Source organism: Miscanthus floridulus, chromosome 1, assembly GCF_019320115.1.
Source record: "Miscanthus floridulus cultivar M001 chromosome 1, ASM1932011v1, whole genome shotgun sequence".
In the NCBI taxonomy this organism is placed as follows: domain Eukaryota; kingdom Viridiplantae; phylum Streptophyta; class Magnoliopsida; order Poales; family Poaceae; genus Miscanthus; species Miscanthus floridulus.
The window spans coordinates 121,436,448-121,450,665 of record NC_089580.1 but is presented as its reverse complement, the minus strand read 5'-3'; the positions used below and the strand labels follow the sequence as shown (position 1 = coordinate 121,450,665).

Below are 14,218 nucleotides of genomic sequence, written 5' to 3'. Positions count from 1 at the left end.
AGCCGGTTGTTAGGAAGTGCACCGAATTGTTGAGTAGAGCAATTGGCATATCTGGCGGCGATTTTTATGTACGCCGGTTTCATAAGGATGGATCTATTGTTTGGAGGTTGCTGGCTTTATCTCCATTCCGACGAATGTCAAAGATGGATGAAAAAGCAATCATTTTACCATATAGGGATACCTCGCTTACCTCAGAGGAACCTATGGCTGAGATCTCTAGCCAAAAGATTCAGATTGCAGTCCTGGACATGATTGCTGCAATATCTTCGAACAAGAGAAGTGCTGTTGCACTAGAAAGTGTACTAAAGAAGGTATGTGGCCTTGTGGTAGGCATTGCCTACAGTAGTTTGACAGGTTTGCAAGAAGCTGCTATAAGGGCATTGGCAGGCCTTGCCTGTATGGATGCTGACCTTGTCTGGCTTCTCCTGGCGGATGTGTACTATTCACTAAACCAAAGGGAACCTTTACTGCCCAACCAAGATCTAGCGCTGGTATCAGATCTTTTGCCCCCTCCAATGTCTTCGAGAGAATACCTCTTTGTACAGTATGGAGGTGAGGGTGTCAGGTGTGATGTAGATCCCTCATCTGTTCATGAGGTGTTCAGAAGGATGCAGGATGTGTGATCTTGTGTGACTTGAAAATCAGGTAGAGTCCACAGCTTTCCAACTATACTGACAGGTTTTCACTTCCACATTTCATTACTTAAGAATTCTAATTTCTTTTTCACGTTCCTGATCCTGTCTATCTGTAACCTTGCTGCAGTTTTTTTTGTCATGCTAGCAGCTCGTGTCATTGAACATAATATCATCTGCTACGGAGAATGGTAAACTTTTTCAGAAATTCTCACTCCGAAAATCAGATGATCGAAATGGAAGAATATGTACATAAACAGGAGAAACAAATAACATCCAAAGCTAATTGTTGTGATACATTTTATGTTGTTGAGATTTCTTGTATGTGAAGGGCGGGCCTGGTGCAAGCGGTAGAGTCTTACCGCCTGTGACCGGAAGGTCCCGGGTTCGAGTCGCGGTCTCCTCGCATTGCACAGGCGAGGGGTAAGGCTTGCCACTAATACTCTTCCCCAGACCCCGCACAGAGCGAGAGCTCTTTGCCCTGGGTACGCCCTTAGATTTCTTGTATGTGGTGTTGAGATTTTTGTACTTCGCTACTGTTGGTGTTCCTTGTGATTTCTAGTTAAGCATCAATGAGTTATGACCATGTAGCTAACTCTTTTGTAATTTCCCCATGTCTGAATAGTGTCATCAAGGTTGGTCATGTCTGAAGAATGATCATGACAAGTCTTTAACCACTTTGATCATAAGTATATTAAAGGTGGCAGTAGTGTGCTTTCATCATTATGCATATCCATTGTTAACCGAATAGATATCTGTACACTGCCATTGTACCATATATTTTGGTGAAGCTCGTCTAACTTTGAGTACCCTCGAAACCTTTCCAGCAAACATCAGGCTTGATAATGACGTTGAAGGATGTTATCTGTTTGTATCAAGAAACCCGATAGGCATGAGTAAAAGCCAAGGACATTGTTCTCTGCAATTTTCTGAGCAAGGAGCAGTAATGCATTGGAGGTGTCATCGTACAATTACGACACCAGGCAATGATTCGGATGGTTTTCTGATAGGGATAGTTCTGTAGTTACATCTAGCAATCATGTATCTTTTAAGGGGTTTAGACGTTTAGTCATGTGAAGAAAAAGTGAACGTGTACTAATCACGACCTCCGACTCCACAAGACTTGATAGTTCTTTTTTAAGTGTTTTTTTTTCTGTCTAATTTACCTGTCTATGCCGTCTAAATTTCCTTCAGAAGTAAGTCTCCTTTATGAACTATCAACTCAAAAGCATCATCTCAGTTGTACTGTTGAAGCATCTTAGTTGTTGCTACTGGTATGAACGTATCGGCTGAATGTTCTGGTTGCAGTCCCAGTAAGTCTCCTAAACTTGAGCAGCTAACTCTGCTTCCTAAAGACTTGGCAGCTCAAGTTTAGGAGCAACTTTAGCTTAGTCTTTGATGTAATCGGTCTATAAATAATGAACAACATAAGCTGAAAACGATGCATTGTTAGCAGCACACGTTAGATTCAATCTGATATGCATGTGTCGGGGACCCAACACCAGTTATCTGGCAGGAAGTTACCGGCTTTGTTGTTCAAAACCTATTTAGGCCAACCTTTCCCTGTATTGATAATTTATGTTCTCAAGTTGAACAATGCGGCTTGATTGATCTTGGGTGAAGCAGGCTTGCTAATATTTAGACTAACAAACGTTTTACTGCTAGCCATGCGTTTGAACGCTTGGATCATAGTTTTGCTCATGCAGATTATTTTTTCTCAAAACAGTAGTGTGCCATCTTCCTTCGCTATACAGTGATCGTGCCCCTATCCTAACGATGACGAACTCCAAAACTCCCAGGCAAAAGAGAAGGTTTCGTTTCGAAAAAGTACCCAGCAGCTTGCTGAAATACAACAGCATCTGCTGGACTGGCTCCAGGCTGAACTTGACCAAGCTTCACAATTCCTTGGTAGACAAATTTGCCAAATACTATAAAGATTAAAAAAAAAAGAGCACCAGATTTACAATTGATCTAGCAAAGGGCTCCCCTCTTTCGCAAGAATAAACAAGCCTCCATCACCTCTCGAGATCCTGAAGTCTTTGTCCAGGTAGGTAGTCAAGAGCCAGGATCGAGCTCTGTTGTTGCCGGAGATGGGTACCTTGAGGGGTGGCTGCCCAGAAATGGACCCTGCAATGCTAGCAAATGCTTGCTGCAATGGATTCAACGCCTGCTGGACTGGCCCCAGGCTGATCTTCTGCCCAAATATATCAACTTGTTGAGGTAGATCTACGGATGATGATATTACCGGAGGCTGAAAGTTCCCCTCCTTAAATTGGACCTGCATTCAGTTAATCACCAGCATGTAAGTTTGATCATCTACACATTATCACACAACAACTTAAATAGCTGAAAAATTATCACAAGAAATGTTAGCATCTGGTGTCTGTACACTGAAGTGTCATTTGAGAAGTGTGGTGCATCAAATTTGGCAGTGAGCAAAACAAAATTGTAGAAACGAACTCCACATTTCCAACCAGTACGAAGACACAGGTTAGCTAAGTGGGTAAATGACTGAAATAACTTAGTAATATAGCATGGCAGTCCTAATTTTCAAACAACCAATAAACTGTTTCTTTGGGTTATCCCAGAAAATGAATAATGCATCCAAACAGGTTAGCATGCCGATCAATTCATACCTCTATTCTTGATGGACTTTGAACCTCGAAAGAGGCGGTTGCGCTGAATGAAAATGAAGCAAATGGAGTTGTAAGGGTCGAAGCATTGACTATCGTCATGCTTTTGGAGTCCATTTCTTGGGATATCTGCTTTACTTTGACCAACGGTGTTGCCCCAGCAGCTAGAATAGGCAGAAGCTCGGAATATGCCGTATATCTGCAAGTCAATGACCAAACATGATAAGCCATCCATTTGTCCTTGAGATAATTGTATCAAGAAAACATGATAAGGCAACCATTTGTCCTTGAGATAATTGTATCAAGAAAACATGATAAGGCAACCATTTGTCCTTGAGAAAATTATATCAAGAAAACACGATAAGGCAACCATTTGTCCTTTAGATAATTGTATCAAGAAGGTATGGAAATAAAGCACCAGCAAACTCAATGATGAGAAGCAGAACATGCTGTGTGCGCGCACACACATATGTAGGCACGATCATCTATCCATTATTTCATTATTAAATGTATCCTTGAACGAGAGGATATTAGACCTACTTCATTTAAGATTACATGGCATAGCAATGGTACATCTGATGGGTTACAAGCCTCTCAACCAAACCAATAAATAGGTAAGCCCTAAACAAAATCTCGTGGACCCATGAGTAAAGGTTTCTTGCATCCTATAGAAACCGTCATTTTCTGTTATGGGGCCTATAGCCACACCTCTTTCTCTTTGATTGCCAGAGGTTGCACAAGTTGCATGGCTAAAGAAGCTGTTCAGTTCTGAGTACGGAGGAATGTTCGGAGCAAATGGATCGTACCGTACCCAATCATTACAGATTTCAGCCCATCTCTCAATGATTTGAATGGTATGGCCACACGGATGATTATCACTTATCAGCAGTAGCAAGTAGCAACACAGCTCATCAGCCCTGAATCATCGATCGATCGACCAACTTACTAGGAAAAGACAAAACACATGTTTGGGCATAGCAAGAACTCACATGAGGATCCAGTTGCCGTCGAGGAGATCCGGCGCCTCGACGGGCGCGGTAGTGGGGTTGGCCGCCTCGAGCTGGGTGACTAGCTCGACGACCTCCCCTCTGACCTCCGTGGACGCCCGGAAGCCGAGGTCGGAGCCGTACACCGTGTCCACCAGGCAGCGCTTGAGCTCCTCCCTCTTCACCGCCTGCTCGTCCTCCTCCTCCTCCGCCGGAGCCGGGGCCGGCTCCGGCGGCCCCGGCTCCTCCTCCCACTCGTCGTCTGCGGCGGGGCTAGGCGGGTCCGCGGCGGAGGGCGGCTCGGGCTCGGGCGCCCCGGGTTCGCCCCACTCGTCGGCGACGACAGGGAGTGAGTCGTCGTCGCCGCCCCACTCGTCGGCGTCGATGGGCGGGTCGGGCTGCGTGGGAGGCTCGCGGGCGCCCGGCGGCGAGCGCTCGCCCCACTCGTCGGGGATGCCCCCTCGGCCGCGCCCGGTTGCCCCCGGGGGCCGGCGCAGCCGGAGGCCCGAGGTGTGGGGCCTGAGGGTGCCACGGGCTAGGCGGCCGGCGGCGGGGCGATCGAGGGGGGCGAGGGGGAGGAGGGACGCGTGGGACGCCGCGGCGAAGGGGGGAGCCATTTCGCTCGCTTGCCTGGCGCTGGCGGCGGATTTCAGCTGGGACGACTTGGGAAATGGGGGAAGAGCGGCCGATTTCGCAGCAAGGGAGGCAGCTCAGGCCTGACCCGCAACAAGCGAAGAAGAGACGCCACACGCCAGCTCAAGGGAGGGCGAGGCTGCGCCACGTGTCTTCTTCATCGTCTGGATGGGCCTCGTCTTAGAAATCATATGCGGTCCTGGGCCAGGATGACCGAGTCCACATGGGCTATAGAGTGGCCCATGGATCCTCAGGGGATAATGAAACTACGGCCCATTTGCTGCGCCCGGGTTAGATGACAATCATGACAAACAGTGCGGAGACTAGTGATCGCACTAGGCAAGCCACGTCGCAGCCGGACCACACAATATGGAAGGCAGTCCATGACCAAAAATCACATGCCTTCGGTTGGAGTTAAAGAAGGCGTCGTCGCTCCCACAGTCCCACTCCCACGTACCGGCGTCACCAGGCCAGGCAGGCTAGGCTACGCCTACTACGACGGGTCTGTAAGTCTGTTTGGCACGCTGGCTTTGCGGGTTGGACTAGCCTGCTAGTGCTAGTTAGGCCTCACTGTGCGTCAACATTCCGGTCATTCATATCAGACCTTGTTTAAATTTAAATTCCGGAGGTAAAGTTTTTGGTATCGATATTGGCCTGGTTCGACCGGCAGAATTTTAGCTGAAACTGCCTTAAAAAAATACTGTTCTAGTTGAATTGTTGTGAGAGAAAAACACTATTCTGACTGAAAAAGAAGCCGAATATATGGTAAGCCGAACGGCGCCATGACATAGGAGGTTCGGATACTAATAAAAAAATAAATTATAGATTCCGTCAGTAATTTACGAGATGAATTGATTAAGCCTAATTAATTTATCATTAACATATGTGACACTCCAAAGCTTTAGAACTAAACGAGGCCTCACTGCTCGAGAGATCCATGGGTAGCAACGAGTCGTCCTACTTGACACGCAGCGTGTTTAGCTGGTACGGTCTCGGATTGTTTTCTCTCTCACATAATACTATTTAATCATCCAAAATCATCCGAGCTACAGTACACTTATCTACCGGCCGAACACCCGGCATTCAATGCCCACAGCCCACCCAATCCATCTCTGGTCTTTCTAATATTGCCCGCTTTTTTCTTAAACTAATCCTTGACGGTCGATTAATTTGCCAGTCGTGATGGACGGGTAAAAAAAGGTGAAATTTTCCAGAGAACCACACCAATTCTCCCTTCAAGTTCTATCTCAACTACAACTACAAGGCATACATCATCTCCCACTAACTATCCATATCATCTTTCATTTTCCAACCTTTAAATACAAGCTATCCACATTATTTTCACTTAATTTTATTTTAAATTTTTCGCTGTTATGTACCACATTATTGTTTACATTAGGTTCCATGTCATTGGTTCCTAGCTCCTTTCCATCCACTCTCACCACCTACATATACATTGATCCCGCTCCACCCGCAACTTCCACGTACGACAATCCCAGCATTCAATCTCCACCCACATCACCTATATTATTAATTAATAAGAGGAAATGAGTGTGTACTTAAGTATCCATGACTTGAGACAACATATCAACCTCCATGTTCGTTGACTAGCAGACACTAAATATGAGCCATTATATTGTCTAACCCAGAAGAAACCAAATCAATGGTCACCCCTGATACTCCATGACTCCTAACAAAATATATGGTGTTGAGACCACTCCTTTGAGGAGGGAATCGACTCGTGCACTATTGTTGCTTGACCCAGCGACGGATTGGACTAAGGGTTTTCATCTGACATTTGGCACCACACAACACCACCTTATTCTTGTTCGGCTGCGTTCGGCTGGTACAGAGGAAGTACCGTTCCCGGCTGAATTTTACTGTTCACGGATGATTCCTCTCACAAATTCCTCCAGATTCCTCCAATTTCCTCCAAGCGAACAGGGCCTTCGTGTTGATCGGAAAGGTTACATAAAGTCAATGGCGGGGCTGAAAATAAATGATTAGTTCCGAATCAACAAGAAGAGACATGGTTTCTTAATTCAGGAATGAGATAAAGAGAGAAGTAGAGAACTCGATAGAGTGGGGTCTATATGGGTTAGCAGTTCATATTTCTTCCATGGTGGTAGATATGATGGTGATTCTTTGTAAGTGCAAGTACAATAATGGTTTTACAGTGAAGCAAGTGCTGATCTGGAGGAGAGAAAAGAGACGAGAGCTTAGCTCTCATGCAAGCAACAAGCTGGGCACAGAAGACTATGTAGTTGTGGGTTCAGACAAGTGAATGTGAGGAGGATTAGGAAAGAAAATATGCGATCTGACATGGGTAAAAGTAATAATAAAAATATATTTGTAGATAAATAAAAGACAATTATTATATAGTTTGGCTCTTATATAACTTGATTTAATGACTTATAACCAAACAATTGGCTCTATTACTGGTCTTGCTCTTGGAGTTAGTCAAATGTGGTTGAACCTATTTACACACGCATATACTCCAACCTTATTGCGACCACCCAATCTCTTGGGTCACCTTTTTAGACCCATATATAAAGTTTTTGGATTCCACCCTTTGGTGTTTAATGAGAAAATAATAAATGATGGAACTGTCTATATATATATAGGACATCCAGGCATTTAGCTCCGTCTTAATTTGCACCAAACTTTGAGCCATCGAAATCTGACGATTATGAGTTTTTTGTTCTTATAGTGCTATCTTTTCCCCAATCCATCTACTATCACGTTGTGACTTTTTCCTCCATCATCTCTCTACTCCGTCCCATCCTCTTTCAATAGAGAGAATGAAAGAAAAGAAATCAGGTAATGGGAAAAGGAAACACACTCGGATATCGTATAACAAATAATCTGCAAATAATTTGTATAGAAGTCGTAACATGCAAATTAATCAAATTTTTGTTCCATGCTAATAAACCCTTCTTCGGTTATGCACACTAAAAATGGTTACCTTCCATGCTGAAATATATGCCTCCAAGCGTTGGTGATAAGTGAACTCTATCTACTTGCTACTTCCTTCAACACGAATATAACAATACTAGTGATTTGCGCGCGCCCATGCGCGCGAGTCACTGACCGTGCTTGTATAAGGACAATGGAGCAGCACTGACAGATAGTAAACACGATATGCATTTTCCTCCACCTTTCAGTTAACAGGTAGTCCAGCAATGCATTGTAAGACAGCTGCCAACATGTGTCAAAACAGCACATATATATTACACGAGACACAAAGAGTGTTCAAATAGCACCTAATCTTACACGAGGCAGGCCTACACTGGCACATTAGATGTCTATAAGCAGTACATATATTTTACATAGAACGGTCTCACGTAGCAGCGCCAATCGCTGAACATGGCAGCTAACTTTTTTATATACATATACTACTAAAAGATTCATTTGTTCCACAAGAGGTCTTTTGTGAAATCGGCCAAGACACATGATGCTGGAGCCGTGCAAATATGGGGCGAAGTCCCTTTTTTCCCTAGGCAATTTGATATGTTTAGATGGGCACAACTGTTCTGTGCCCAACCCTGGCCAATATATCACATTTCTTAGCAAAAACAAAGAAGCCAATGTAATAAACTATTTCAGATCTTGACACTACATGAGCAATGTTCTAAACCTTATTTTTTCTTCTTCATGCCAACAAGACCATCAACCCAGAGTATTAATGTTTTTCCCTAAAGTCATAGGAATTAGAAGTTGAAAGAAGTAAGTCAATGACATTTACCTTACTTATGTGTTTGTGGCTTCCTTGCCTGCACCCATGTGAAAGGAGTATATTTTTGTCATGGTCTGCAACTCTGCAATTAAGCCATTATTCATAAGCTCAGGATTAAAATGATTGGCATAAAAATAGCCAAATCCTGATGAGACTGCTGAACTTGGTTGCATATCCTACATCCATACAAAAACCAATGTAATTAACCATTCTAGATCTTATCATTCCTACCTACTTCATTTAGTACAGAATGTTTACTCTCATGTGAAAACAAAAGATATAAAACTGTTCTATAATCCACACGAACGTCCTACCTTCGATCTGGAAACTGGCCATGCAAACTGCTCTCCGTTTGTCCCACAGATGGAGCAATCGTGGTATCCTGATGCAGGATCATGGGCCTGCTGGCAAACTCCACCAACCGCTTAGACACGCTGAGCGACAGTGGTCTTCGACGGATGCCAAAGCCTTTGACAACAATGAGGCCTTCATGGCTGCAGCAGTCTTCCCCCCAACCCGGCCCCCCACCCTGTGAAAAAATGCAGCAAGCCCGGGAAACAGTGAGATCCTTGGACCTGATCTGATCCAGAAACTTAGGCACCAGAACATACAATTAGCAGTTAGGGAATTGACCCATTAGTTATGGTATACAATTTGTTCCCACGAGATGAAACATCTATCATTGCATTAGCATGATCCAGTAAACCACAAACTATAGGTTGCAGGGGAGCCACTAAAGTGGAAACCAAGAACCAGCTATTTGTGCAGAGATAACACCCATAATCAGTAAAATAGCACTGTCGGACATCCTAATTGCGATCGAACCCTACATATGTAAATAAACTCAAAGCAACAAATGAATAGTAAAGCTATCATTGTCCATTCTTGACAAGACAACAATATAAACTAATGCTTTTTATTTGGCAGCAAGCCATCAACTATAATAAGAACTGCACTGTTTGATATAACTGTAAGTATTAACCTGACAATATATCATAAAAAAATTCCTACCTATCCTTATTAATCCTTGCTGCAACCAAACAATGGAATGATACAAATATAAAATGTTGAAGCCTATGCAGGCAACAAGCAAGAGAAAAAAATTGGAAACAACAGCGGTAACCAACCGTCAGACCTATAATGTCAATTTATAATTAAGCTGGCCATGATGTACATGTGACCCCGAATTATAGAACAACAAAATCTCGAACTTGAAGTATAGGAAATCTAATGCTGAATTGATTCTTGATTGGTACTTGCACATCTGCTATGAAAACATTTGACATAGCACTGCTAATAATTTGACAGATGAGAGCACCAGAGAAGCTAACAAAATAAGGAGCTGATAAAGTCATACAAATAAGGGAAGCTTCAATCTAGCAATGCAGTAACAAAAAGAACATGCTTAAGGCATCAATAAACCATGAACATACCATACTTATAGTAATTTGACATTAGTAAGTGCCTATGTAGAGTAATCTGACATTAGTAAGTGCCTTTGTAGAAATAGAAATCATGCAGGGTACCAGACCTATGATTTGTGGTGCACTGCTTTTACATAATAGACTGAGATCCTTCAAAATAAAAGTTTTAGTTTTCTACATAAGACAAACATAGCGGTACATGATATTAGCATTATCTTCCAATGTTTTCAGGACGGCTGGTCGAGCCTGGACGCCTGAGGACCGTCTAGGACGTCCAGGACGATTAATCGTCGTCCAGGACGATTAATCGACCCTGGACGAGTCCCCTGGTCGTCCCGGTCGTCCCCTACATATGGGGACTGATATATACCATATATATATATATTATATAGTTATATATACAGTATAAAATATATACCATATATATATACACACACACTAGTATACTACATGTTCTAGGCTCTACTGCTCTAGATAGATAGGTCAGCTGGCCACTTACCTGGCTGCTGCAGAGCCCTTTCTTGTCTTGTTGGCTGCTGCTGCCAAACTGAAATTATAGAAAAATAAAGCACATTAACAAAGGCAATTAGGTGAAAGGCAATGAAGTGATCAACAAAGCAAATTAACACAGTAAAGCACATAATTTAAACCAGTCCAGAACTGCATAGTGCATAGTGGCTTCTGAGTGAGTGAGAGGCTGAGGGAGTGAGGGGTAGGAAAGAAGAGAAACCCTAATGGGCTTGGGCCAAAATATAAGACAACTAGATAGGCCCAACTTTGAGATGCAGCCCACTCTCTGGCTGGACGCCCACACAGCCTGGACGGACGATTAATCGCGACTGGACGACGACTAATCGGACGTCCAATTTCCTAGACGGTCTGGCCGAGTCGGAGGCCCTGGTCGAGTAGCTCCAACCGTCCAGGACGATTAGTCGTGATTAATCGCGATTAATCGGACGTCTTGAAAACACTGTTATCTTCCCAAGTTTTTGGAACAAGCCTGTGAGAAAAGGTACATGTCCATCAGTGAGAGCTTACCCTTTCGAAGATGGTATACTTCAGTGAATAAGTCCTTCTTAGATGAGAGAATTCGCTCTTCCTTGCAACCTGTAAAAACACAAGATATGTGTTCAGACTACATGGTAGTGAGAATTTACTAAAAATGTGGTATTAACATCCTACACCACACTCCTAGCAAGTCTAAATATTTAACTAAGCTTTGGGATCACTATCTAATCTAAATAGAGCGAAAGATAAGTGGCCTGCATGTCTATGGGAGCTGACAACCAAGCAGCAAACACCAAAGCTAACAATGTGCAACCTTAAATTGGTGAGGTCATCGTTTTTTTAGGAAAAATATAATGTTACCATTAGGACAGGAGGCCAAAACACAGTTGAATCAATCTCCACAAAGCCACAGGGACTCAAAGATATAGGAATAGCTGAAATTTTTAGCTATTTTGCCATCATATGACTTCAAATCTGATTCCTATAAGCTTTAATCTTTGGTTCACAAAGCCACAGGGTAACACATACCGCAATTCCATGAATCAAACTCAAAGATATAGGAATAGCTGAAATTTTTAGCTATTTTGCCATCATATGACTTCAAATCTGATTCCTATAAGCTTTAATCTTTGGTTCCTATAGTTGTAATAAGCATACTAAAGCTTATTGGGAACTCTTACTGCTACCTCACTAGACTAAAGCTGCAAACACCCTTCCTTCTACAGCTTTCTGGCAGATAAATATAGTAACTATAAAGTAGTAAGAATCGGGGAATCCCACCTGCTAAACTATATACCTTGTTCCAGCTACCTGCTCCACATACTTCCAACTCTGTCAGTCCAGTCCTGCCACCCCCTCACACATTATAAACGAGGTCACCACCAAAGCATGTTGATGACTGTGCTGACCTACAACAAAGCATCCACACACTTGCAGTTAGTCAATGTATAAGAATCGACGCACAGCACACACCTCACCTTTCGGCGACCGCGCTACAGTAAAAAAGCTACGCCAAGAACACGTCTCGGGGAGGCACGGAGTGGCACATGGGGGAAGCAACAGGTACAGATGGTATGGGGAGGAGAGTAGGAGAAGAACAAAGCCGATGCATGCACCAGTCATCTGGAGTGACCACAGGGTCAGCACGAGGAGCAGATGCGCAGGAGGTAGTGGCCAGCGCCGTCACCGGTCCCCAGTCCTCCACCATGCCACCACCGTCCTCAGCCTCCGGCGGCTTCCTGCCTGGCGCACTGCGCAGATCTAATGGGAGGAGGGAAGGATCCGGCTATGGAGGCACCGGATCCGCCAGATCCGCCAGCGTGGGCCTCCGCCAGCAAGGAAGACTGAGTAGGCAAGCCTAGGGGGAGCAAGAGACAGAGAGAGAGAGAGAGAGAGCACCTTAACCTGCGCAGCGACTGTGCGGCGGCTGGCTGACGGGGCCCACGCCCGCGGTGGCCGGGCGGCCAGCCACGGCCAGGCCGCGCGGGTCCCGCGCCCGTGCCCGCCCGCGCGCTTCCCGGCATACCGTGGCCAGCCGGGGCGGTGGCGGCGTCGTCCGGGCTGCTCGCTCGCACCCGCGCCCAGCGCCGCGCTCGCACCCATCGCCCGGGTCGCCGGCACCCGCGGCGCAGCACGGTGGGCGCCCCACCCCGCGCCCGCGCTAGTGCGCGGCTGTACCGCCGCATCGGGAGAGAGAGAGAGAGGAGAGAGGAGAGCTGGAGTGGGGAGAGCCGAGTGGGAAGTGGGAAGAGAGGGCAAGGAGATATTTTTCACCGAACCAATGAGAGGTCGACAAACAGCCTGAATCACCGTACATATGCAGAGAGGCAACTGGCCAGCGTCCGATTTTCATCCAATGATGTAAATTTTTTTACTAACGTGGCCACCGTGTGCGCGCGTCTTGTCTTTACGCTTTCATATAACAATATCTATCTTGGTGATAAGTGTTTTAAGTTTTGATCGTTAATATCTAAACAATTTTATAATTGACAACACAAGATGGACATTACTAATGATAAAGTTATTTGACAAATACTTCCATAATATATGACAACCTAATTTAAAATGTGTAGATATTGCTAGTCAAACCTACTCCCTCCATAAAAGAAAAACATAATTCTAGCTTTAAACCTGAACACGACAGGTGTTCAGGTTCAAAGCTAGAATTACGTTTTTTTTACGGAGGGAGTACTGTTACATCTTGGCACTATCCTATTAGCCAGTAGCCTAGTACTACTTTTTTTGAAACGAAAAGGAAAAAACGAATAAAGAGCTAGGCATGCAAATGCAGAAATGCTAGTCGATATCAGCGGTGATCTCGGTTGGTGGTGCGTAGTGAAGCAGAGAATAGAAGAGAAGATTTGGTGTGATCTCGTGCATTGGTTGTGTCGGTGTAGAAAGTGGCCAACACGTAAATATTTGTAGTTTTGTCGTACGTTGTGATCGGATGTGGCATAACACTCAATGGCACAGGGTTTATACTGGTTCAGGCAACGTGCCCTACGTTCAGTTTGAGTCGGTCGGTGACTTTATTCCTAAGCCCAGGTGCTCAAAGTTTGTTGTGGGGTTATAAACGAGTGGGAGAAAGATAGGGGGTGCAAGAGGTCTGATCGGACTCTGGACTGAAGGGCCGAGAGAGACGGGCGCTCCTACGTGCGCTAAGTATTTGAGTGTGTGCTCTGTTGAAATCATTTGAATCGTAGGTTGTGCGATCCACTGGTGGTTGAGTCGTCTGTGAATTGAATCATTCAGTCCCCGTATTGGGAGAGAGCGTATCCCCTTTTATAGATGAAGGGGGCGGCCTTACAAGTGAGAGAGGGAGAGTTTACGTATGCTACTAAGTCTTGTTACCCATGTCGTTGGGTACAATGATGATTGTAGGCGCCCACAACACTGTTAATGTCAGATGCATATGGGAGGTTTCATCGTCTTCTTCTGGTATGGCAGATGTCGGCGCCTACCATACTGTTGGTGCCCAAAGGCATGTGGAGGGTTTTACCATGTTTGCCTGGTATGGGAGTTAAGGGCGCCCACAACCCTGTAGGGCAAATGTCGACGCCCACAACACTGCTGGGACTCTGACATGCCTGGAAGGTGGCAGGGCACCCTTCTGACATGCCCTGTCGGTACTGTGCTGCAGGTGTACAGTGTACGATCCTTGGTATTG

The 14,218-nt window shown here is 44.9% G+C and overlaps 2 protein-coding genes across 11 annotated transcripts; both read right to left on the bottom strand.

Annotated features, from left to right (window-relative positions):
• Positions 1 to 2,434: 2,434 nt before the first annotated feature.
• LOC136539786 (probable plastid-lipid-associated protein 3, chloroplastic) lies at positions 2,435 to 4,960 on the bottom strand. The gene is made up of 3 exons (XM_066531769.1): positions 4,255 to 4,960; positions 3,269 to 3,464; positions 2,435 to 2,910 (listed from the first exon to the last, which is right to left on the bottom strand). Exons 1-3 carry the CDS (start codon positions 4,866 to 4,868, stop codon positions 2,593 to 2,595), a joined length of 1,128 nt encoding a protein of 375 aa, XP_066387866.1. The 5' UTR covers positions 4,869 to 4,960; the 3' UTR covers positions 2,435 to 2,592.
• Positions 4,961 to 8,091: 3,131 nt separating this feature from the next.
• Positions 8,092 to 12,946, bottom strand: LOC136539751 (uncharacterized). Of its 10 annotated transcripts, XR_010779768.1 has the most exons (7): positions 12,451 to 12,888; positions 11,833 to 11,960; positions 11,083 to 11,151; positions 10,544 to 10,591; positions 8,935 to 9,149; positions 8,630 to 8,702; positions 8,092 to 8,429 (listed from the first exon to the last, which is right to left on the bottom strand). XR_010779768.1 is itself a non-coding variant. In XM_066531730.1 (6 exons), the coding sequence occupies exons 1-6, from the start codon at positions 12,652 to 12,654 to the stop codon at positions 8,292 to 8,294; spliced, it is 747 nt and encodes a 248-aa protein (XP_066387827.1). In that variant the 5' UTR covers positions 12,655 to 12,890; the 3' UTR covers positions 8,092 to 8,291. The 10 variants fall into 10 exon arrangements, 2 of the variants coding, with proteins under 2 accessions (XP_066387827.1, XP_066387833.1); XR_010779774.1 differs by having other exon boundaries at positions 8,935 to 10,591; positions 11,849 to 11,960; positions 12,451 to 12,946; XR_010779766.1 differs by having other exon boundaries at positions 8,935 to 10,591; positions 12,451 to 12,944.
• Between the last annotated feature and the right edge of the window lie 1,272 nt (positions 12,947 to 14,218).

Excerpts from the sequence above, each read along its gene's own strand:
- LOC136539786 (XM_066531769.1), bottom strand. The coding sequence starts at position 4,868 with ATGGCTCCCCCCTTCGCCGCGGCGTCCCACGCGTCCCTCCTCCCCCTC. Across the intron at positions 3,465-4,254 it reads GACGGCAACTGGATCCTCAT|ATATACGGCATATTCCGAGC; the intron begins GTGAGTTCTTGC and ends ATTGACTTGCAG. Across the intron at positions 2,911-3,268 it reads AAAGTCCATCAAGAATAGAG|GTCCAATTTAAGGAGGGGAA; the intron begins GTATGAATTGAT and ends AACTGAATGCAG.
- LOC136539751 (XM_066531730.1), bottom strand. The coding sequence starts at position 12,654 with ATGGGTGCGAGCGCGGCGCTGGGCGCGGGTGCGAGCGAGCAGCCCGGA. Across the intron at positions 11,152-12,450 it reads CAGTCGCTGCGCAGGTTAAG|GTTGCAAGGAAGAGCGAATT; the intron begins GTGCTCTCTCTC and ends GTGTTTTTACAG. Across the intron at positions 8,430-8,629 it reads GCCACAAACACATAAGTAAG|GGTTGGGCACAGAACAGTTG; the intron begins GTAAATGTCATT and ends TATATTGGCCAG.